The following is a 22,777-nucleotide window of genomic DNA, read 5'->3' as shown; positions in this document are numbered from 1 at the left end:
ACCGAGTTTTTTGAGAATCAAAGCCATGGATCAGAAGTTTTTTGCCATACTGATCAAAGATGCATTATTGTTTGCACCTGATGCATATACTGCCTCTTTTTTTTATCCAGTATCTGTGATTCCATAGAGTATCACCAATTGATCAACACTGGGTGGTGTAGTTGGGGGTACTGAGGATGGAACATTCATATGTGGTGATGGCATGTCAGTTGATCCATCTGGATTCTGTGTAGCAGCATTTTTTGCCAAGAACTGATGCAATTCTAGGTCCAGGCTAAATGATGGAGAAGCCTGGGCTCCAGATGTAGGAAAATCCATGGATGGAATGGGTGAAGGGCTATGGCTGTATGAGAGAGACAGCAAAGATGAGGAGAACTCTGTAGGATGGAACTCTGGAGGAACATGTGAAGAGTGATAGCCCAGTAGATCCTGACTACCAATTTGTGCAGTTGGGAGGGATGGAGCTCAAAGTATTGCAGGAAATTGTGTTGAATTTGGGACCATAAAGATGATGATGAAATGATGGGGAAGATACATATCGAATGGTGCCGTCTAAGTACGCTTCTTGACTCGTGCCCCGCATCAACCTACCTATGCAAACCTGCAAGGCCACGCAAATTTCTGGTTCTCCAGACGGGGATGGTTCGTCACACATCATCTTATAACAGTTCGGAATTAAGTCGTGTATGTTAACTCAAGCTTAATTGATACATAGTTACATGACCAACGACCGAAGGAATAAGTAGATCCTCCGAGTCCACCATGCATAAGTAATAGTTTAGAACTCAAAAGGAAGTTAATATATAGAGAATCAGAAAGGATTAATCATTGTTTAGACCGATTCAGAAGCCTTGCTGAATAATTAGGGCTGGATATTTCGAGGCTCTCTTTCGTTTCAGTGCGGATGTCAAGGATGACACAGCAAGTTAGGATAGAGTACATCGCTTGTTCGAACCTGTGAGAATGGAGGTGAGATAAGCTGATGACGAGATGGAGATGGAGAAGAGATTACGTTGAGAGAAGGTTGTGGTAGGCATACTAAGTGAGATGAGTTTGATATAGACGGGAGGTTGTAGGTGGGGGGAACATACTGGATATATGAGAACGACGTTAATGGCCGACATGACTGGAGGACAAGAAAAGGGTTCAACGCTCTTGACCATGTAAACGAAGGGTAGAGGGACGAACCGAAGAGGTAGAAATAGTAAATCAGTCCATTCAGGAACACCGCATTTGCGAGTCTCCGATGTGAGGATGTGGTCATTCTCACTACAAAACAAAAAACCTCAGTTCCAATTGCGCGCATGAAGATCGACAGGATACGCACGCGCCGGAAGTCCCTTGATCGCAATCAATATCAGCAGAACTGCACACGATGGGTAGAAGTAAGCGTCCATGTAAGTAATCAAGTGTTTCTCACCTAGATCATAAGCCATAACGAACACCCAACAAGCGAATAACATCGGGCTGCCGCCGATGTTGAAGCATCCCGCTGATTGATATCCGGCTCCTCGAGGGGGCGGGATAACTGTGTATGGAAAAAGTAAGCAATGAATAAATGGTACAACGCAAAAAAAAAAAAACACTCACACGTCACGGATTTGAGAAAAACCCCCATGAAAGTGAACACCCCACCAAAGCATAGCGCCCAAAGAATCGGGAGGATGATGGTAAGCCTGGAATCTTTACCCCAGATCGCCCATGCTCTCATCGTTAGGAGGACTTTTTTTTACACAAGGAAGTGGTTAATTTCGTGATTGGGGAATGTGGCGGAGGTTGTCTTACTTTCGGTGACTGAAATTCCGATTGCGAACATCCCTAGTTTTCGGGATTAGCGAAAAAAAGGGGGGGAGAAGTGAAGATGAAGAGACGTACAGCCGTTGACTTGGAATGTCGTACAACAAGCTTCTTCTGAGGAGCCGTCGAGATTGATCGGAACGAACTGGTTGTGCGCTACCAAGAGGTTTTTTTTTTCATGGGAAAGGGCGGAAGAAAGACGTACGTGACTCGTATTTGCATGATAAAGTAGCGAGATCAAACTGGCGAGACTGAACGCGGTCATGGAATGGTGACCACCGAGGAGGAAACGCGAGGGAGGGGTGAGCGAAGCGTCGTTAATATGTTCCTAGTACTTTTGAGCGGGACTATCCACCATCATTTAGAAATGAGATAAATTAAGAGAGCCGTTGCGAATCTGGAATCTAGGCTTACCGAGTGTGTTATGTATTACCATGTGAAATAGGCTTGGGCTCGTACTCTCTTGTACTGTAAAAATCGCTAAAAGCTGCTGAGTAGGTGGGAGGCGGCGATCAGCTGCCAAGACGACCGCCGGAGCTCCTGTGGGTCGTAAGAACGACCCCTTTCTGTAACGAAATATATATCTGATAGAGCAGAGGAGGCGCCGGCATCAGCAAGTTAACAATTTACTTTCCGGCTTTTAGCTGCTTTTTAGCTTGCGACCAGCTGAAAAGTGTAAAAGCTGGAAAGCTAATCTACCGAAAATATGATATCCTAGCAGATCTCAAGATACACTTAGATTACAAAAAAACTACAATATTAATCTACCTCAAACCCCCTCCACCACTCAGACCTATCTTCCCTTCAGATTCTCAGCAACAAACGGCCTGAGCTGTGAAGTAATTGAGTGGCACACACTATGAGAGAGGGAAGGAGAACTCTGTACCGGCAGTCCATGGATGGAATAGGTCATGCTACAGCATCAAGGAGTGGTGTCGTCTCTGGCAGCATACAGAGTCTGAGGATGTTGCAGAAGTTGGCGAAGGGGTGGTGATGGTAAGAAGGAAGAGACGTCGGACCGTGACGACGTGGCTGATGGCAGCACCACGTGAGTTGAATATTTGATCAATACAGCCAAACACCTCCACGTCACATTCTTCTCTTCAACTCTCATCTACCAGCCTTCCCCTCTACCCCGCTTGGTCTGCTGCATGTACCATGCGGGTGCTGCTGCATTTACTGAAACCATAGCATGCAGTCACATCGTGTTTTGGACACTTGTTGATGATGGATTGTGGCAGGTTCAGAAGGCAATCTCAGGCTGGTGTGTCATTCCATGTTCTTGAATTTTCCTCTTATAAATTTCCCTCTGACAGATTCTCTATGCATCTCTCCAAGCTAGGCAGATTTCCATGAAGTTGAGTAGACTATGTAGTTCAGTAGATTTACACTTTAGTTGCTAGTTTTGCCTTGATTGCTCTTTTCCGTGACTTTTTCAACTTTTTCGTTTGCTTGCCAATAGCCGCTTTTCACAAAATTTGGCCTGGCTTTTTAACTTGCGGCTTTTCCGCCTTTTTCGACTTGTAGCGACTTGCACAAGTCGAAAAAAGTAAAATGTGAAAGTCCCGATGGGGCACGGAGGCAGATCACAACATACCTTCAAAGAGCGACCTAAAAATCTAAGTTTCCAAGATTCATCCAAGTATTGAGTGGGTAAAGGGAGACGAAGGGGCGGCGGTTTGACTACAGTAACCTGGGAATTGGCCTGAATTGGCGTGTCGGAGAGGACTTTTGGACATGCAGTTGTTGAGATGTTCCAGATCAAGATAGAAAGCGACTAATTGTGATAGGGGCACTAAACCTCGCAACTTGATAAGTTTGAAATCTGTAGACTGGTTACTGAGCGGTCTTCAGAAGGACTTGGAAGGCGCGACGTCATTTGATAAACCTACCTCAGTTGACGCTCTGCGGTTTGAAAACATCAGGATGATCAAATCATACCCGTTTGAGAACTTATATAAGTAACAAAAATCAGAGCAGGGAGGTGAAAGGGGGTGGTGGCATATAAGTATTGCATCACAACGAGCTGGCGAGGCTTGAAAGTTCGTGAAAGCTTCAAGAAAGCTTGGGCATTGATGAGCTTAGAGGCCGATGGGCCGCCCTCTTCCTTTGGAATACTTTTTGCTGTGGCAAACAGTGGCTCGGTGAGTCCTTGCAGAAGTCGACTCGTTGAGTGTTTTAGGAGAACACACAAGAGGTCTTACTAAAAACTCTCGGCCTACATAGTGTATTTGAAATGGGGGATGATGCCAAATAATAGCTGATTTCGATGCTCCAAGACGACGGCGACGACATCACGACGACGACAAACGTTTCACGCTAGCAACAACAGCCTAGTAACGACGGCTGTCTTTCTCTTTCTCACTTCTTGCCCATCGTCGCTCGCAACTCCAGCTTTGATCTCTGCGGAATTGAACAGGCAAGTGCTGTGCTCATCGATCCCAGGATGTCGATGATGACTTGTCTAAAAGTATTTTTGGCCAGTCTCCAACAGCCGAACGGCGCCGTTTGCAGGTGTACAAATAATATCACGCTGCAACCATCGATACGCCCACACATCCTCTTCATTGCGTGGTGAGCACTTCTTTCCTTCAATAAGACCCCTGTATCTGACTAGGACGACGGGAAGGATAGAATGAGAATATAGAGCCATTCTAGTTGGATTATCCTTCATTTAATCTGAAGAAACGGGCGCCCACGAACTCCGATCTGTATCATCGCCCCCCGTTGACCATTCATCTCCGTTGACGGCGCTCATCGCCCGTTTCACTTCGTCTCTGCGATAAGTACGTGGCATCACTCGGGGCACTCTCTTCATACACCACCAATACCACATGGACTCCACAACCCCACCACCACTACCACCACCCCGCCCCACAAAAGGGCTCAACTTCAAACGCGCCTTCAAATCCGCTACACGCCTTCCCGTCCCGAAAGGCCTAGGTTTCAAAAGTGGATCGGGGCGTAACAATTTCTCGCCTGCCCCCGGAGAACTCCCCATCGTCATATGCAAGATCCAAATCATCGGATGTACCCAGCTCTTGGCGAAGGATAGGAATGGCGCTAGCGATCCGTGCGTCTCTCTCTTATCCATTTCTCATAACGTACTAAGCTCATCCATCTTGTTATGTTTTAGATTCGTCGTCGTTTCGGTTCTGTCGATGCGTCACCAAACCCCCGTCGCCAAACGGACTTTGAACCCCGTGTATAACCCCAAAGACGCAACGTTCGAATTCCCGCTCTACCTCTCCCTAGCTGATAAGCTCGTTGGGGTGGAGTTGGTGGTATGGGATAAGGACATGTTATCGAAGGAGTATCTAGGCGAGGTGGCTTTGTCTTTGGAATCTTGGTTCAGAGGCGAGGGCGAGGAGAATGTTTTGGGGTTTGATGAGCCTGGAAATAAGGTTCGTCATATCATATGTGGCTTTTTTTTTGTCTTTGGCTTACGGGGATGATAGCCTTTTTCTGTCGACCTCTTATCGACGCGACCCAATACAGCTGCTACGGGTAGCATTCAGCTCAAGATTGGATTCATCCCCCCGCATGGAACGCATAACCTTTTAGAGTACGATGAGATTTACGGAGAGTTCGTTAAGCGCTCTAGGCCTTCTTTGGTCTCGACTCCTGCTGTACGTTCCTGTTTTGCTCCTCCCCTCCCATCTAACGTACTTGACCATTCAGACAGAAGGCGTCGGCACCATCCGCTCGCATCACGCCAACGGGAACCAATACGCTTTCCAAGACGACGGAGGGCTCTCTTCAGACGACGAAGATGACGAAGAGGAAGGCGAAGACGAATTCGTCGATGCCCACGAAGATCAAGGCGCTATCACCAACAACCTCCCTCTCACAGAGCTATACACACCACCAACACCAACCGAAGCCGACAAAGCATTACCACCGCTCGTCACCGCTGCTACCACGGGAATCAGGCCTCCCCCACCCGAACTCATCATTCAGCCAAGTTCTCCCGGTGGTAGTACGACGCCTACACACAGCGCAGCCCTCAAAACAGCCACGCCACTCACGCAGCCGACGCCAAAAGCGACGAGTGGTGGGTTCATGCCCAAAATGAAGTTTACGAGGAAGATATCGGGGCTTACTGGGATTGGTGGTGGTGAGGGTGGGACGAAGGCTCAATCCCGCTCGAGGAGTGCGTCGCCTGTTCCTCGTCCTCCTGCTTCCCCTGTGCCTTCTTCGCCTGGGCTGGGGATTGATGGAGGGGATGTGGGTGCTGGTGGGAAGAAGAAGAGGTTCAGTAGGAAGAGTAGTGAGGCGTACAAGTTTGGTTCGGAGGCTAATGACGTTGTGGGGATTGTTATGCTTGAGAACCAGGGTGCTGTTGATTTGCCGAGGTTCAAGAATCGTGAGTCGCCTTCTTCCTTCTTCTCGTTTGGTATTGGTACTAATCAAATTATTCAATCAGTGACGCGAACAGTATGGGACATGGATCCCTTCGTCGTCGTCTCCTTCGGCAAAAAGGTGTTCCGAACCCGCGTCATAAGACACTCACGTAACCCCGTCTGGGACGAGAAGCTCTTATTCCACGTTCGTCGGTACGAAATGTCGTTCAAGGTCACTTTGGCCATCTTGGATTGGGATAAGCTTTCGTCGAGTGATTATGTTGGGGACGTGAGTTTTGATGTTGGGGGCTTGGTGGAAAGTGCGCCGCAGCCTGATCCAGTTACGGGGTTATATGCCGTCGATGAGGGGGAGATCATCCTATGGTGGATTATAGGCTTCCGTTGGTGGGGAGTTCGTCTTGGGAGGGCAAGTCTGGTCCTATTTTGAGTTTTCGGTTCGTATTCCCTTCATTCTGACCTTCCAACATTCTCACTCATCTTCTTCGCAGAGCGAAATACCAACCCTACGACGCACTGAGACAACGGTTCTGGCGTCAATATCTAAAACAATACGATACAGACGACATCGGTGCCCTACCCCACCTCGAACTAACCTCCATGCTCGATTCGCTCGGGTCAACGCTCACCCGATCTACCGCCCCCTTGAGCTCTAAACAAAGCCCAGCGTTGGCGCTTTCCAACATGCAGGACGACGATAGACGTGACGTCTTCTTCAGAGGTGTAGGATGTAGGGTAGTAAGTTGTTTACAACGGAATGAGACGTTCCGTGAATACTTAACATGATTGTGCATCATTAGCTCGATGTCGATAACAGATGTCGGAAAAGACTCCATCATTGAGAGAACATGGGTGGATAGTCGAGCAGGCGGCGTAGAGAGGGAGCGGGAAGGTGTGGAAGTGGATAGTACGTCTATCATCCTTACTATTTGTCCCAAACTTCACATATGTTTCCCTCTTGGATTCATATTCTTTCTCTAAATGGGTTCCCGCCACCCAGGGAAGGTAAAACCAACGGCCGCTGGGCCAGTTCTTTCCCTTAAAGGTTAGTGCAGGGTTGGAGTAATCCTTTGTGCTCCTCCCCATGCCGATGTCCTCGGGTTTGCGGTCTTTTGTGAAGAAGTCGCTGAGGTGACTGGAGGAGAGGACGCGAGAGCCACTACACTTGAGGTGCCGAAGGCGACGCAATAGATGAGGTTGGAATGGGCTTCATATTTGGAGCCTTGCATTTTTTAATGCGGTTATTTGAACGCCGGCCGGTTGTAACTGACATAACTGTCAAGATCTGACGGTGGATCTGACAGTCTCTGTCAATATTATGACCTGTCCACAAACTATGCACCGTGACGACGATTCCCGCCTTTTATCCTCCTTGCCATTCACCTCTCTTCTCGTCTTTGGCCTCCTACCTACAAATCCGTCATTTTTGTCTCTTCAACCCCCAACCCACTCTCGTTTACAATTGCCCTGACCATTTCAAGTTTGAAGTTTGTCCCCGTCCGATTGCATTCTGTCCTCGCTACTCACCTCCAATTGTAGAATGGACAACTGGAGAGTAGCTGTGCTAGGCGACGGCGGCGTGGGCAAAACAGCGCTAGCTGTCCAGGTGCGCCCACCCCTTGTCACAAACACGATTGAACTTGCAAATTAACGCTTTTTCACCTAGTTTACCCTCAACTCTTTCGTTGGTAAGCCTTTAACCTCTCGTTTCTATTGTACAACGATCAACTGAGTATTGTCATTCATCAGAGGTACTCCTCTCACTTATTGTTCTCCAATACTCTCTAATGGATCTGTAGACGTACGATCCCACGATTGAAGATGCGTACCGAAAGCAGTTGGTGGTAGACAATAGGATGTGTTTTGTAGAGGTCATTGACACTGCTGGACAGGGTGCGCGTTCTTTCTGCCCCTGATACTTCTCATTACTCACCAAACACCAGAGGAATATGCCACATTGCGTGATCAGTGGGTCCGGTGAGTCATATTAGTATGCCTCGTTACCCTAGCTTATGGGTGTTCAGAGAGGGGCAAGGATTTATCTTAGTGTATTCCGTCACCTCCCGGTCAACATTCAATCGGCTTGAGGTTTTTCGCCAGTCAATGTGCCGAGTCAAGCGGGGTAACCCCGTGTTCATCTTGGTGGGCAACAAGTGTGACAAGACCTCTGAGCGAGAGGTGTCAAAGGAGGAAGGTGCCGCAATGGCGCGGCGCTTCGGCTGTGAATTCCTAGAGACCTCGGCCAAGACAGCGCAGAACGTAGAGCGCCTCTTCATGAACCTTGTTCGTGCACTACGACAACCTGGGGGCTCAGTGCCCACCAAAACAAAAGAGAAGAGGCAGGGCAAGTGTATCATCATGTAGGGGACCTCTTTCTAGGTTTTGTGGGCTTTAGACACTCTTACTCTTAGATTTTTTTTCCTTTTCTCACATGCACTTTCTGTTTGTACACCATTTAAACGAGCAAATGCCTCTGACCTGATGGCCACCCATCAATTTGCCGACTATTCAATGTACAGACCCTCGATTGTTGGTAACGAGTGGATTTTAACGGAGACCGACCTATAGATTTTACTGAAATATTGAGCTGACCACGAAGTAATCTTTATGGAGGGGTGTGGAGTACTCGGGATGGTATGCTCCACATCATGCATTTCCCTCTTGTTCATTACATCGTTTCCTTAGGGCGGAGGCGGCTCTCCTTACTCCATGTTTCTAACGTGCCGCCAGCTGCTGCGAGATGACGGATGTATTAGAATTGTTGACCACAAGTCTTCCTGACGATGGTGTAGCCGTTCGCGGCAGTGAGCCTGTTTCTACTCTTGTGCAACTTCAACTGATCCTGGGATGGGGTCTCCTTCTGTGAGGTCGGAGCGGCTGAGGGGCACATCTCATTGGCAACTTGCCTCTGCCAAGCTTGCGAGATATTTCGGCATAGCAGGGTTCGCTGCGATGCTTTCAAGGTATGTGAAATTTCAGCCTCTGTCATGCTTTGAACACATAGAATATGAAGCGATGAGATTGGTGTGGGGAATGAAATGCAGTCTCTTGCCAAGTTACAGTTCGTCTCTCCTTAATCTTTTCCTTTTTGCGTTTGACTGAGTGCGCAGAGAAAGCCATGTCAGTGTTGAATCTCATTAAAACATGAACACGTAGCTGACATCTGAGAGCAAGAAACGTTATGGGTAGAGACGAACCATCCACAAGAAGCGATACAATTGACAGCGACGCAGAGATTGAGGAAAATCCTATCGAAATTTTCAGTCCAGGCACTACTTAGTTCAACCATGCGACCTGAAACTACAACGGCAGGAAGCGATTCAGCGACGTCAACTTGCCGAGGGTATAGGCCAGACCTTCCTGACGGGCGATCGCCCCATGGAGCGTATCCGTTCGCAATTCATGGAAGCCGGAACCCCCCTCTATGGTCATACTCTGTCCAGGGCAATGTCATGGCTCTATTTGCTAACAGATGTCGTGGATTACGCACCGTTACTGGCAATTGCTGCCAGGACTGTCAAGAACTTGGAAGAAATGAGAGATTGGAAGAAATCCTTAGCAGGATGGAGCATGGAATCCACGAAAACGCACCTTTCATCTTCCATGGAATTGATGGCCTTATTCATCTTCTCCAAAAACCGACCGTGACGAGCATATCGACTTTTACCGACTGAAGGGGCTTAATCAAGCACGCAGCCTGCTTTGGAAGGCAAGGGCTCTCGATAACCACAAGTGATTTGTGAACACTATCACAAGTGGAAGTATTGAGCATGTCGATCGGCTTGTACGGATTGCTTTGGCGCAAAAAAAAAGGGATCCAGGCGATCTTGAACCTGTTGGATGGGGCAGCTACACAGGGCTATACAAACCCAAGAGCCACAGTGAGAAGGAGGCAATGATGTCATTAGTTTTGTTGTGCCTGGGAGGAGGCCGATTGGCGTCGTTTGGACAAAAAGCGCTGGGCTTACCAAGCCGCACCACACTGGGCACACGAACCATTGTGCCTCCCATTATCCCTTCCTATACAGTACCATCCGTTGTCGAGATCGAAGCAAACATTGTAGCATCTTTCAAGAGCGTGATGGATGTGGTTCGAGCCCAAGGTGATGTTCTTCACGCGGTCTTGATGCTTGATGAAATCGCTGCCGATAAGAGAATCAGGGTTGATCGAGATCGGGACGTCTTCTCGGGAGTCTGTCGAGAGCATGGTGGCAAAACATCTCTCAAGTTTGTGAATGAGGGTGATCTGGAGGAATTATTTCAGTGCCTAGATGACGATGATGTCCATTATGCAAACTTTGCAAAGGAGGTGAATGTTCTACTTTGGGTCATTTGGTTCCGTTGATCCTTCTATTTATAGGCCACGGTGGGTGCACTTCGAATCCTTTGCAAACACAATCGCATATACCCTGCAAGAGTAATAATGATATCTGGAGACTGAAAAAAGGAGCCGGGAGAGGATCACACTATCACCCTCCAGACAACTCTAGATGCGGTGGATCATAAACGCGACTTCATCAACCTTCGAGGCACCTCTCTCGCATCTGACGGCGAGAAATGTCGAGGATCTGCCATGGTGTTGCTCACCTTCAAGAATCTGCTTGAACCTCAATCACCCATATACAACCTTATAAGTATCTCCCCTAGTCTTTATGGATTTTCATGTCGGGTTTGATGACTTGACACCTGACAAATACGTCAACGCCAAAATCGGTGAAGGACCCGATATTTTATTTGTTGGACAGCCACTTTCTGGTTGCGCTTGCAGCAAACATTTCGGAGATCCTGAAAGCGTCAGACATCAAATCAATTCCAAAAATTGGGACCGGAATCGAATATCCTTACCGCGAACGATTGGGTATGTCTGCAGATTTTGTAAAAATCCGAAAACGTCACTCACTGACATGTAACCTGTCAGTTTTTCATTAGGGAAAGCATGTTTCGTTTGTGAGAGAGGTGCACTCACCGAACATATTGACAACGTCGACCTGGACAGTGGGGATTCCATTACATGCCCTTCTTGCACGTCGCCATCTATCCCAGTGCACCTGGAAAAGGCCCTGCATCATCTGATGTCCCACCTGTTCCCGCGCCCGACTCTCCCGCAGCGTCTGTCCTCCCTTCCGTACCACCTGTTGATGAAACGCCCAAGCTTTCTGGCGTTCCTGATGTTGATGTGTGTATGGTTTAAAATCTCTCTGACGCGATTTTTGTGCTCTTCTACTGTCCACCCCGATGGCTCAGCACCCACTGTCACTCCCACGTCTGTCTCTCTCGTTTTTGGCTCATGTTCACTTGCTTAAACGTTCTTTTAGAAGGCCAGGATTGTATTGAAGATGATGAATGTCATATTCGGTGCTTAGGATTTCATATCCGTTAACATTCCATTCTATTTTGGACATTTTCAACTTCGTTCCTCTCTGAATCGGACTTTTTTGTTCAGCACTTTATGATTGAGTTGGGTCTTCGACTTTCTATAACGTAAAATATAGCGCGATTCTAATACAATTTTCGTCGAAATCTCTATCCTACGGACTCCAATTCGGCTGGCTAAAGTTGAATGTGAATGTCTAAAAATGCGGTCTCTTTGGTTTTTATGTAAGTCAAACCTAAGTTCACCTATTTTTTCAGTGATACGTGCCCATCTTTTCGTATAGTTTCCAACTTAAGGTGCTGAAATTCTTCACATGCGTTTTCATCGATCAGATTCCTGAAGCTTCATTCACAATTGTCGAGGCGGTCTTCTCATCACAACTGATCTTCATGCCTGAGGGAGGGGAATTTAGCTTGCTTGGTGAATTGTACCCGGTGACTCAAGCTCTTGATCTACGCTCGAACAAGTTGAACATCGTAAACCAAGTTGTTTTGGAGGGTTTGTACTGGGGCCGGTTATTGCTGGAGCGTCTAACGCTGTACGTTCCTTTCAGTAATTTCCCCACGGATCGCATTGCGTAGACCGTCGAAAGATGTCTTCTTCAACTTCTCAATTCTTAAATTCCTTTTGCCACCGGAACGAAGCAGGTAGCGTAGCTCCAGTGATAAAAGTTCGGAGATTTGAAGAGTTCGACCATATTTACTGATGCAATCATAGGTGAAGGAAAATCCTGGTTCGGGCCTTCGAATTTCAAGAGATGCAATCGAGGTCATCGAGGATCAAAAACGCCGAGAATTGTATCGGGATGTCTGATGAGGACCCCTGAAAATGCTACTGGTAGATACCGATCTGGACAAAAAATTTAGAAATGGGGGTGCTAGGCTAGAGACAAACCGTACAGCACTGGCCCAGACTAGTGTTCTGCAACTTCTACCACGCAACAAACTCGAACACCTCAGGACCCCTCAAAAGCCCGGCTTCTCCAAATACTTCGGAGGGGTGAGTCCTTTCTTCTTTAATTTTTCCAGATCATCTCCAAAAGCCTCGTTTCCAAAAGCAATGACAATAGGGGTGCTCACGGTAGCCATTTTTGATTCATTTTTGATCCATTTTTGATCCATTTTTTGTTTGTTTTGTAGACATAGAATGTCAAAAATGAAGTGAAAAATGAAGTGAAAAATGGCTACTGTGAACCCGCCCTCCTTGAAATATTCAAAAATGAGGTCAAAAACGAGTGAAAATTGAAAGCGCACATTTTTCGGCACCCCGGCAGCCTTGAGCTCCGCATGTTGTTGCAGACCCCGCTTTATCTTATCACTTTTCCAAGGTTATCTGTCTGCCACAACTCTTCCTTGAGTCTCAACTAAATGGTTTTCAGTATATCAAGAGTATTTTATTTCAATTTTTTTGCTTGTTCTATATTGCGAACGGTGAATCGAATAAAGTCATTACCATATCGGGAAGGAACAAAAAGACCGGACAACACTGAACCGCCCTGCGGCGACTTGAAAGCTAGCTGAACACGAAAAATGGGTGAAAAATGGACGAAAAACAGAAATGCATCAAAAACGGACACGGTAGCTGTTTTTGAAAAATGGCGTTTTCGGATCGTTTTTGATTCCATTTTTCAGAAAAATGAAATGAAAAACGAGATCAAAAACGAATCAAAAACGGTAACCGTGAACGGCACTAATCATGTTGTTACAGTGCTTTGCACTGCCGTTTGCACAACGAGTTTTGGAAATCGTGTTTGTGTGTGTTGTACCGTGACCCTCAAATCGGGAAGTAAGAGACCGCTTACCAGACACAACATCCAACAAGGCCTGCAATCTCCTGCGGTGAAAGATATTGCTCATCATGGCAAACAATGATTCGCGCGCGCATCTCATCCGATACCTGAGGCGCAACAAAAGTTGGGTTTAAGAAATACAAAATTCCCAAAGTGCTCAGATCTCGTCCTGATGCGTGACAATCTGTGACGAACATACAAAATCAAACATAATTTTTGCGATTTCGGTGTGCAAACGGCAATGCAAAGCACTGTAATGCTGTCACCCCAGACGAGTCGCCATATCTATTACCATCTTCTCCGATTCCTCGATCATCCGTGTCTTCCATTACTTGTTACACCTCAGGCCTGACGCTTCTCAAGTGCTAGACGGCCTCAGAGGCCAATTCTTTGTCTGGTGGTAATTGGCCTTTGAGGGGGTGATCCCGTCGCTACTTGGTCGCTACCCTGTCGATTCAAAAATAGATCCGGCTGATGGTTGCCGGTGTCCGGACACGTGCTAGACATGAGTGCGGAGCGCTTGGCACTCAGTTAGCCCACGACCTCGACAATCCCTTCTAACGACAAACGACCTCCACCCCCTTCAGTGACATGTTGCCCACCAACCGCTTGCTCCGCCTACTCTTTTTGCAGCATCCTACGCCACCAAACAGGGATTCACGCCGCCACCAATACCCAGCCTGGTACACATCAGTGTCAAATGGCGCGATGCGCTTAGCAATGGCGCGAAATATGGTGATTGATTTGAATGCCGTGACAACGTTGGTACGACAGCTCAATCCAAGGGGCGCAAGTGATGTAGAGGGGAAGTAGGACATTTGTGTTAAAGAGGGGGAAACGACTGGGAGAGTGATTCCAAAGTGAGTTATAGTAATTTGTTGCACCGAAGGATCAACCAAAGGCTTATGGTTGATTTAGGAGTTCAGATATTGTATGTTGACATCGGTTTTCAGGACATCGTCTACTCCTTTTGAGTCTCCAGCGATAAACTTGCGTGAATTGTTGGAAGGGCACAGTGCCGATCCACTCGATGGGAATGTCTACGTGTTGCAGGATGAGGGAAAGTCGCGGAGTACGGCAGAAGAACATTGGTACTCAAGCACCCATTTGACAACGCGTGAGTTTCCCCAGAAAGTTTAGAATGACCTCGGCTGATGTTTTTATGGTTTCAAGGCATTCGCGCTCACTGATAGCAAGATTCACTACCGCACCGAGGACCGCGGAAAGATGTGGCGCTCTTTTCAAGTTCCAGTACCCCCCATCTCGTCGCCAACCCGCTGTTGTTCCATTCGGATCCCAAGAAATGGGAATCCATATTTCTCAGGGAAAGCATGTAACCGCCAAAGGTGGGGCGCCGTTTGCCACAACGAGGTATGTCGTTCCCACTTTTTCTGACTCATAATTCAACATAATATTATAGACTTGTTACACCAAAGAAGCTTTCAGCGACACCCCCAAACACCTCCTCTCCGAAACTTCGCGTTGTCAGTTTGCTCACAGTAGCAAAGACTTCAAGCACGAAGCTCACTCCGACCTAATCTATTGCGTCGCCTTTGACACCTCAAGCGTCGACGGCTCCCACGCCCTCTCCTCCAGCCGCCTCTTCTCCAGCACCGACTTCTTCGACAAAGACCGCAAAGTTGAGGAGCTCGGCATTGGGAAGAATACTAAGGGCGCCATTGCCTTCGCCATAGTCCCCAAATACGCCGTTGTTGCATTGAAGGACTTCTTCGTCGAGAGTTTGAAGGACACGAACAGGAACGATATGGGGTACGTCGACTACGAGAAACTGTACGGCGTCGATGGCGTGGGCCTTGCCAACGTTGTTTCAAACGCGAAGGATGTCGAGGGGCGAGGGGCACGGAAGCAGTTGACAATGATCACTTTTGACGATGGTACGTCGCTTGGTTTTTTGACATCTGTTTCATCTAACCCATTACAGGCAGCACATGGACCTCGCTCCGCCCTCCACCTCGAGACAGCGAGGGCAAACGCATTTCATGCGACCCCGCTGACACCGACCTTTGCTCACTCCATCTCCATTCCGTCACAACCCCACACAACTATGGGCACATCTTCTCGTCACCAGCACCTGGGTTTTCTATGGGCGTTGGGTCGATAGGCGAGAGCCTCTTGCCATACGACGAAAGCGACACATGTATCAGCACAGACGCCGGCGTGACGTGGCAGATGGTCCGACGAGACGCGCACAAGTACGAGTTTGGCGACAAGGGGAGCATCCTGGTGATCGTGAATGACGAGGACGGGACGGACAACGTGCGGTATTCTCTCGACCTGGGTAAATCATGGTCCGTTCACCTTCCTCGTCTGTCTTTTCAAATGCTAACTTTCCCAACAGGCAGAAAGACGACATAGGCATCAAATTCTGAGCGAGGGCGCTCATGACCCTCCCCGACTCGACCTCACAAATGTTCCCGCTGCTAGGGCAAGTAGCGCGGAAAGACCAGACAAAGGAGACTGGACGTGTCGTCATCATCCAACTCGACTATTCCGGGACGAGGAAACGCAAGTGTGTGGAGGGAGATTTCGAGAAATGGTATGCACGCACTTCCAAGACAGAGTGCTTGATGGGCCACAGCGTTCGTTTCACCCGTTCTATTCTGTGTGGCTTTATCTAAACAGCATTTCCGTAGCAATGGTACAAACGCCGAAAACCGGACTCGGATTGCTATGTTGGAGAGAAGTATATGGACCCCATGAAGCATGAGGGTAATTGTCAGTGTACGGAGGAAGATTACGAATGGTACGTTCTTATCTCTCACTTACTACCAAATCTAACCTCTTCTTTACCTTAGCGACTACAATTTCGTCCGAAATGGAAAGGATTGCGTCCCCGTTGGGCCGGAGCCGATACCTGCTGGCGTAAGTACTGGGAACCCTGACCAGACGTACAAGGGCTCCTTGGGATGGAGGAAGATTCCTGGGAATACCTGCGTTGATGGCGTCAAGAAGGACGAGAAAGTTGATAAGAAGTGTTTGCAAGGTTTGCTTTTTCGTCATTGTTGGCTTGAGACATTTCTGATTACCACCAACAGCGCAACCTGCTCCCGGGGGAATCACCCACCAAATTGTAAGCTTTGACCATTGTATTTCATTCGCATTGAACTTAACCTTTCGCAGCATGACTTCAAACATCAGATGGTGCAACACGCGTACTTCAAGAACCCCAAAGTAAGCTGTCCTATCGACGCCGTATCTCTCTCGTTCTGACGTCTGCCCAGGTCAAAACCATTCTGGTTCGTCTCATGGACCACACCATGTGGCAATTCAGCAACGAAGGTTACAACTGGACACAAATTTACCCTGAACACCGCTTCCTTGCATTCTACCACCACAACTACTCGGACGATCGTGCCTACCTCATCACCGACACCGACACCTTCTACCCAACCGATACCGGACGAACGTGGATCTGAGCCAAAGCCCCAACTCCACCAAACACCTTCGGAGCACAAGTCATACACTTCCACCCGAACACTGACAACCTCATCTGGACGGGCAACAGAGGCTGCTCGGCCCAAGCGCAAAGCTGTCATGCAGAAGCCCAGTGCTCCAGGGATAACGGGCGCAAGTGGTCCCTCATTGATAGCTACATGTGGAATTGCGCGTGGGCGAAAGATGGAGAGCTCAATACCGATCCGAACGAGATCATTTGCAAGTCCTATCGGGACAAGAAGGGCAACCAGCGTCTATTTCAGAATGAAAACCCGATGGAACTGGTGACAGGGTCAAAGATGGGAAGATTGTGAGTTTTCTTGTTGGCCTTCTTTACTCGATTCTGATATCTCAGAGAGGAACAGCCCAACCAACCCACCAACATGATCTCCCATGCATCCACTAAATGGCTCATCATCACTTTCGCTATCCAAGTTCCGCGTCCGCGCTTCTACATCCAAGTATCGTCGACCCCGACTTTATCAATGGACGCAATGCCATGACAATTGGCGGAAACGTTGCTAGGTATCCAGGTTCTCAGCTAATGGGGTCCTTGATGACGGAGGCGGTGGAGATGGGCGGCGTTGGGGTTAACTTACCCATCACCCGTTTTCCTTTCTTTGGAGATGGGCGCTCGTATTATTCTGTAGCTTTGAATCCAATTTGTGAAGTGGGACGCTGATGAAGCTGGGACTCATGAAGAAGATGACGTGATTCGGGATGAAGCACTTTCGTCTCCCAAGTTGTTTCGGAGGATCACTCGCAGCTGTACCTTCGCCTCTTTCAATCTTGTAGATGGACTTTTTACGCAGCTTCACACCCTTTTTGTAAGTATCAAAATTTGATTCCCAGCAAACTCAGAAGTTGCCTTCATCAGCCATAAACTTGTTTTCCCTCACTCCATAGCAACTGCGCTCTCAGCCATCTACCCGCCTTCAATCTGCTCTCCTTAAATAGAGAGGAGATTCCTTCAAGAATGGATACTGTTCATCGAATTGAAGGTCCCTTCGCTGCACATTAAATTGAAGCATTTGGGCTGTTCTCAATCTACCCTTCCATACCTCCATACCCGGTGCACGAGTTCCCACATGCAAAAACAAAGACGCATAAATATACCGCAAGTCTCAGTTCCTATATACATTATCTTCTCACTGGCCCCTCTTATGTTCGCATAATGTAGATTGGATAACAAATGGAATGCATCCAGATGGGCCGAAGGGCTATCGATTCTTTCACTTTTAGATAAAATACGTACGGCGTCGATTTTAAGCCGTGAATAACTCTAACAGAAGAAACACGTCTTGTACCTTTGTCTCTTTCAATCTTGTACCACTGTTCAGAATAAAGCAATTTGTACTGTTCATCGCATCCTAACCCTTCGCTACACATCAACCTGAATTGTTTGTACCTTCCCTGTTTTCAATCTTGAATGATGTATATGATAGCTTCGGTAGAACAATCTGTTTTGGGTTCTACAAATACAAATTTATTGGAGAGAGGAGAGAAAGAAATGAAAAAAACCTCAAAGGTCATAAATTTGAGGCTGTTCTGAGAGATAACCGCTACGCGAAGGCCCGGAGCCAGGATGTCAAAACCGAATTTCCTAGAGCCTAGGCAGACTCACAGGACCTTGCAGTGGTTGCGCTCCGTGATAGCGGCCTGCATAGCTATACATCCCAGTGCCAGGCGTGAATCTGATGAGGAGTATCAAAGGACAAAACTCGGAGCGTCATGAATTGTCACTCTTTGGACCAGTCAAAGATACGTGGTGTTCACAGAGTCCTGGAGTTATAAATTAAGATATAGTTGAAAAGTCCCTGTCATATATGGGAAGGGAAACGTCAGTCGAGTTGACCGCTGTTGCACATTGTATTGGGATGGGATTCCTTTTCCCGGAGGAGGTGATTGATGCGGATTGGATATTTCGTTGAAGGTCGCCCGGGACGGCCTAACTCTGCGCCGGCAAATGAAAGCGTTTGGGCTGTTGCATTTGGGTAGTTTATCATGACGTAGTCGAAGCAATTTTGGCGGTTGAGTCTGGGGTTTCGGAGGTTGTTGAGAAGAACTGGTTGAGGGCGACTTGAGGCTTCTCCCGTGAAGGAGTCACAGAGGTGTGGCCATTGGTACTATAAGCATGGATCGCCAGCGCGTTAGCAGGGGTATTCGCGTGAAGGTGTTTCGTCTTACCGCGAGCGAATGGAGAGAGTAATGGGCCGGCGCACATGGCAAAGGCAGTCGAAAGGACGACTGTGAGATGGGAGGCGCTGTTCAAAGATTTCATGAATTTCTCGTATGATTTGTCCGCTACCATGTAACGGGCTCGAACATACCAGGATGATGACGCGGACCATGTATCCACTGACACACAATCGATAAAACGTCAGGGCGGGTAGAGCGACTAGCGTGATGCACATACGGCATGAAAATGGTTTCCACAACTTGGTACGGGGATTGAGCTTTGACCATCCTTTCACGTCTGAAAGCGAGGAGGGTCGGATTTGACATTCAAAGTTCAGGCGGCTTTAAGTACCAAAACAGAGTGCCACACAACGACGACTGGTTGACGTCTGAACATTAACGACTTACCGCATTGCATTGCCATTAGAGGGGCATCCATGAAGCACGTCGTGTTTCCAAAAGAAAAAATCCCAGGGATTTGGTCGCAGGCACAGAGACCCTGAGGCATGCTCTTGAGGTAATGGCATATATCGCTCGATCGCTTGGTAATGGCATATATCGCTATTCGCTTGATGGGAAAATCGCCGACAGGAAGGAAGGGGCAGTATTATAGAGAAGATGAGGTCACCTAGGATTGTATTATAGTCAAACGCAGATTTTTATCATCGAAACGTTTTTACCTGGCCGTGATAACCATCAAATGTTAGTAGGCCTCTGGCCATACCAAGGGACTAACTCCAGTGAAAACACAAAACGATCCACAGGTGAGACTGCGTAATGACGAGTTACGAATCTAGCAATCCCGCGTTATCCCGCGGATCATATCAAAATCAAATGACCTACCAACACGCGTTAGGAGACGTCGCAACTCATATTGCCGGGTTTGGGAGCCGTAAAGGATGTCGTGGCGAACAAGACACATTTCCCAAATCCGGTTCCACAGGGAAAGAATTTCGTGCCCTTCTCTTTCGTCATATGAAGGACGCGGTTTGGAGCTCAGTCCAGTGCCATTCCCCGGCTATCACTCTTTGACATGTGTAGAAAGATGATATGAGAGCCAAAGAAGCAGGAGCAGGCCGTGGTACCGCACAACGGCCTTGGACGACGTAAGTCTCTAGATTTGAATAATACTTAGGCAACGGAATAACGAGCATCAAACGAAAGGTTCCCGCTCCTGATGCGTTGCGACGAGAATGGGATAAATTTGAGACAGAGTCATAAGATTGAGGGCTTCAAGTCATGTTTTTCGAGATGTGGCATAGGCTTGAAAAGCTCCGCAATAACTGACGGAGTAGAATGTTGATGGCCTTATCTGCGTTTACATCTACGTCAGAGAAGTCGTCGATTTGCCGGACACATAGATCATACATACTATGGCTGCTCCAACTGCAATTCCTCCTACTTCTGGGTCAACAGGACTTCGTCTGCTCGATTTTTTGTTTGAGAGCGGTGAGATCGTCGGTGATGGTAACATCTACAGAGAAGAAATTATCCGGGTTGTCGCTGAGAAGAGTAAGAAAGACATCGCCCAGGCCGAATGAAAAGGAAGGACGAAAGCAGAGTTTGTAATCTATTTTCTGGTCGTTCTTTCCTCTTCTCTTTTTGGCGAACGTTGGGCGAACGATGCGTCGCAACACAACTCTCGCGCATACAGGCAAGCTCACCCATGTGCATGAACATTTGAACACTTTGCGACTCCACGTTTTTCGATAGATCCTCCCGATCTCTTACCATCCACCAACGGCACCATCCATTCGACTTCTTGTTTCCCTATGATCCAGGCGACCCTCCCTCGTTCATCGCTGTGGGTGGAATCGCCCCATCCATGACATTCGTCATCGGACAGGTTTTTGACGTGTTTCGCGATTCCCCTCTCATTCCAAATCCACCAACGTGGCTTTGCCGCACTTCAACTCGTCGGGCTTGCCATTGCTTCGTTTGGATTCAGCAGCGTCAGATCATCCTTGTTGGATATGGACCGGGGAGATGAATGATATGGTTCGCCTTCCCTCTGTCACGTTTTGTCCCAGCTCACCGTCATTTTTTAGAGGATACGACGCCTTAACGACTTGCCTCACCTGCCTCCTCCTCGCCTTCGCTCACTCATGGGCACTCACCGGCATCCTCTCCGCTGTCCCCTCATGCTTGTCCAATGCATCTCCCAAGTCCTCGCTTCCCCCTCCTCGCATCCGATTCCCGAATGCCAACAATTCGCTATAAACCGCGCTGCAAGGCATTCAACCCAGCTCACGGACATCCTCACGTAGATGCAGCTTTTCATCGGTTGAGCAGAGCTGCGGGGGAGGTTAGCGCAGTGTAGGGCATCACGTCTGCGTTGGGGTTCGTCATGATGGGGATGTTCGTCCAAGGATTCTGGTTCGGCTCATCAGGGAGGACATGATTTTTGCCGAGGACGTGAGGGCGGTCCTTTGGGTGTGTCTTATCGCAAAGACCAACGTGTGGATGTGCATTCCCCAGTTCATCATGCTCACCAAAGATGGTTTCCCTCATCTCCATTGCCACGTCCACTCCGCAATCCCAGGACCTCTGAGACTTCAGCAGAAGATCATACCTGTGAGGTGTTCTGTCAAACTGGCACTCCACCACGTCACATTTCCTACCCATCATCACCATCCCAACGTCTCCACCTTCCTCCCCGTGAACGAAATCACGTTCATCATCGGCTCGTTCCTTTCCGGTATACCCACTGTTTTTCAACGTTCAGCTCCTTTTCGGGATGTACAACCCTCAAGTGGGACTCGTTATCTTTGACGAGCAAGCGTCTCATCGACGACGGGTGGATGAAACCCACGTTGCGGGGGTGAGCCAGAGCGGAGTGGTTCTTCTGGATGGGAAGCGCGTATTCGAGAACGTCGTTGCTGGTTTGTTTGGTCGATATAGTGCACGCTATGGCGCAGGAAGAGGTGGAGGATGTGTCGTGCGGTGCTGATATATGGTCTGTCGGTGGCGGGGGCGCTCGTGGTATTGGGCTTAGTGCTGGGCAGAAGCAGAGGCTGGCATTTGCCAGAGCTTCGTTAGGGAAACCTGCAGTTTTGATACTTGGTACGAAATTCCTCTTCTGTTACATTTTCTTTCTTATCAACTCAATCCTTTCCAGACGAGGCAACTTCCACGCTGGACGCTACCTCGTGCACTCTCGCATTCGAAGCCATCAAGCGGTGGCGTATGACCAATACCACCATTGTTATCACTATGACTTTCATCTCAAATTACCTCGACGATTTTGTGTACGTCATCAAGGTGGGAGAAGGGGTTGAGCAGGGATACCGATACGACTTGGAGGTTGTCCATCATGAAGGAGTGGGCGATGATAGAAGCACAGCGGGAGACAGGCGGGTCTCCCTGAGAAGGGTTGGGAGAGTGACCGTGGGATGGACGACATTCAGGACGCATTGGACGGCAAGAAGGAGTGGGTTGGACGTCTTCCGGACCGTCTGAAGGTGGCTGCTTGGTGCTCGGATGTTCGAAGCCGTAGCCGAGCTAGTCGCAGCTTTCGTGCCTGCTCTCCCTGATTTGGATCCACTCAATTTCCTCCCAACGACAACTTCACTCCCATTCTCCGTCGTCGACGAAGGCCTTCCCATATCGATAACCCTTCACCTACTTCACCCCAAGTTGCACTCACGCTCACGAGCAGGCGTTTCAGCTTGCAGTGCTCTTCTACGTCGCCAACATCAAGAAAAGCATTCGACAAGGACGTTGAAAAGGTGTTCGAGCAGGAGAAACAGGCCATCGAGAAGAGTGGCGTTCTCCGCCCTTTTGTGAAGTGGCGCCAGCTCTCGTAACGGCCGGGAAGTCGTT

The 22,777-nt window shown here is 48.3% G+C and overlaps 12 protein-coding genes across 12 annotated transcripts; 8 read left to right on the top strand and 4 right to left on the bottom strand.

Moving 5' to 3' along the window:
- Window positions 1-926: 926 nt before the first annotated feature.
- Window positions 927-2,062, bottom strand: LACBIDRAFT_333096 (uncharacterized protein; the record flags this gene model as incomplete). Its single annotated transcript, XM_001887649.1, has 5 exons — window positions 927-1,269; window positions 1,328-1,366; window positions 1,591-1,676; window positions 1,876-1,953; window positions 2,003-2,062. The coding sequence occupies 5 exons, from the start codon at window positions 2,060-2,062 to the stop codon at window positions 927-929; spliced, it is 606 nt and encodes a 201-aa protein (XP_001887684.1).
- Window positions 2,063-4,631: 2,569 nt separating this feature from the next.
- On the top strand, window positions 4,632-6,588 carry LACBIDRAFT_310670 (uncharacterized protein; the record flags this gene model as incomplete). Its single annotated transcript, XM_001887717.1, has 5 exons — window positions 4,632-4,870; window positions 4,934-5,201; window positions 5,256-5,426; window positions 5,479-6,163; window positions 6,224-6,588. 5 exons carry the CDS (start codon window positions 4,632-4,634, stop codon window positions 6,586-6,588), a joined length of 1,728 nt encoding a protein of 575 aa, XP_001887752.1.
- A 1,110-nt stretch (window positions 6,589-7,698) lies between these two features.
- LACBIDRAFT_254501 (uncharacterized protein) lies at window positions 7,699-8,522 on the top strand (the record flags this gene model as incomplete). The annotated part of the gene is made up of 6 exons (XM_001887716.1): window positions 7,699-7,764; window positions 7,825-7,846; window positions 7,908-7,909; window positions 7,958-8,051; window positions 8,102-8,135; window positions 8,183-8,522. The coding sequence occupies 6 exons, from the start codon at window positions 7,699-7,701 to the stop codon at window positions 8,520-8,522; spliced, it is 558 nt and encodes a 185-aa protein (XP_001887751.1).
- A 388-nt stretch (window positions 8,523-8,910) lies between these two features.
- On the bottom strand, window positions 8,911-10,365 carry LACBIDRAFT_333094 (uncharacterized protein; the record flags this gene model as incomplete). The annotated part of the gene is made up of 6 exons (XM_001887648.1): window positions 8,911-9,148; window positions 9,356-9,406; window positions 9,463-9,580; window positions 9,649-9,712; window positions 9,802-9,991; window positions 10,127-10,365. 6 exons carry the CDS (start codon window positions 10,363-10,365, stop codon window positions 8,911-8,913), a joined length of 900 nt encoding a protein of 299 aa, XP_001887683.1.
- Window positions 10,366-10,818: 453 nt separating this feature from the next.
- LACBIDRAFT_310668 (uncharacterized protein) lies at window positions 10,819-11,131 on the bottom strand (the record flags this gene model as incomplete). Its single annotated transcript, XM_001887647.1, has 3 exons — window positions 10,819-10,943; window positions 11,004-11,069; window positions 11,125-11,131. 3 exons carry the CDS (start codon window positions 11,129-11,131, stop codon window positions 10,819-10,821), a joined length of 198 nt encoding a protein of 65 aa, XP_001887682.1.
- Window positions 11,132-11,169: 38 nt separating this feature from the next.
- Window positions 11,170-11,349, top strand: LACBIDRAFT_310667 (uncharacterized protein; the record flags this gene model as incomplete). The annotated part of the gene is made up of 1 exon (XM_001887715.1): window positions 11,170-11,349. One exon carries the CDS (start codon window positions 11,170-11,172, stop codon window positions 11,347-11,349), a length of 180 nt encoding a protein of 59 aa, XP_001887750.1.
- Window positions 11,350-11,724: 375 nt separating this feature from the next.
- LACBIDRAFT_333093 (uncharacterized protein) lies at window positions 11,725-12,677 on the top strand (the record flags this gene model as incomplete). The annotated part of the gene is made up of 4 exons (XM_001887714.1): window positions 11,725-11,756; window positions 11,816-12,070; window positions 12,399-12,531; window positions 12,672-12,677. The coding sequence occupies 4 exons, from the start codon at window positions 11,725-11,727 to the stop codon at window positions 12,675-12,677; spliced, it is 426 nt and encodes a 141-aa protein (XP_001887749.1).
- A 1,549-nt stretch (window positions 12,678-14,226) lies between these two features.
- On the top strand, window positions 14,227-17,734 carry LACBIDRAFT_333092 (uncharacterized protein; the record flags this gene model as incomplete). Its single annotated transcript, XM_001887713.1, has 16 exons — window positions 14,227-14,252; window positions 14,275-14,438; window positions 14,646-14,692; window positions 14,742-15,216; window positions 15,264-15,598; window positions 15,681-15,851; window positions 15,976-16,085; window positions 16,138-16,204; window positions 16,229-16,325; window positions 16,378-16,412; window positions 16,463-16,513; window positions 16,564-16,748; window positions 16,848-17,087; window positions 17,133-17,238; window positions 17,449-17,604; window positions 17,684-17,734. 16 exons carry the CDS (start codon window positions 14,227-14,229, stop codon window positions 17,732-17,734), a joined length of 2,316 nt encoding a protein of 771 aa, XP_001887748.1.
- Window positions 17,735-18,779: 1,045 nt separating this feature from the next.
- On the bottom strand, window positions 18,780-19,463 carry LACBIDRAFT_333091 (uncharacterized protein; the record flags this gene model as incomplete). Its single annotated transcript, XM_001887646.1, has 3 exons — window positions 18,780-19,135; window positions 19,194-19,253; window positions 19,364-19,463. 3 exons carry the CDS (start codon window positions 19,461-19,463, stop codon window positions 18,780-18,782), a joined length of 516 nt encoding a protein of 171 aa, XP_001887681.1.
- A 1,317-nt stretch (window positions 19,464-20,780) lies between these two features.
- Window positions 20,781-20,945, top strand: LACBIDRAFT_310663 (uncharacterized protein; the record flags this gene model as incomplete). Its single annotated transcript, XM_001887712.1, has 1 exon — window positions 20,781-20,945. The coding sequence occupies one exon, from the start codon at window positions 20,781-20,783 to the stop codon at window positions 20,943-20,945; it is 165 nt and encodes a 54-aa protein (XP_001887747.1).
- A 407-nt stretch (window positions 20,946-21,352) lies between these two features.
- LACBIDRAFT_310662 (uncharacterized protein) lies at window positions 21,353-21,727 on the top strand (the record flags this gene model as incomplete). The annotated part of the gene is made up of 1 exon (XM_001887711.1): window positions 21,353-21,727. The coding sequence occupies one exon, from the start codon at window positions 21,353-21,355 to the stop codon at window positions 21,725-21,727; it is 375 nt and encodes a 124-aa protein (XP_001887746.1).
- A 137-nt stretch (window positions 21,728-21,864) lies between these two features.
- On the top strand, window positions 21,865-22,414 carry LACBIDRAFT_310661 (uncharacterized protein; the record flags this gene model as incomplete). Its single annotated transcript, XM_001887710.1, has 2 exons — window positions 21,865-22,018; window positions 22,074-22,414. 2 exons carry the CDS (start codon window positions 21,865-21,867, stop codon window positions 22,412-22,414), a joined length of 495 nt encoding a protein of 164 aa, XP_001887745.1.
- Window positions 22,415-22,777: the final 363 nt, after the last annotated feature.

Source organism: Laccaria bicolor, genomic scaffold, assembly GCF_000143565.1.
Source record: "Laccaria bicolor S238N-H82 LACBIscaffold_47 genomic scaffold, whole genome shotgun sequence".
In the NCBI taxonomy this organism is placed as follows: domain Eukaryota; kingdom Fungi; phylum Basidiomycota; class Agaricomycetes; order Agaricales; family Hydnangiaceae; genus Laccaria; species Laccaria bicolor.
Note: the sequence above shows the minus strand (reverse complement) of the source record. Positions and strands in the feature narration are given on the sequence as shown.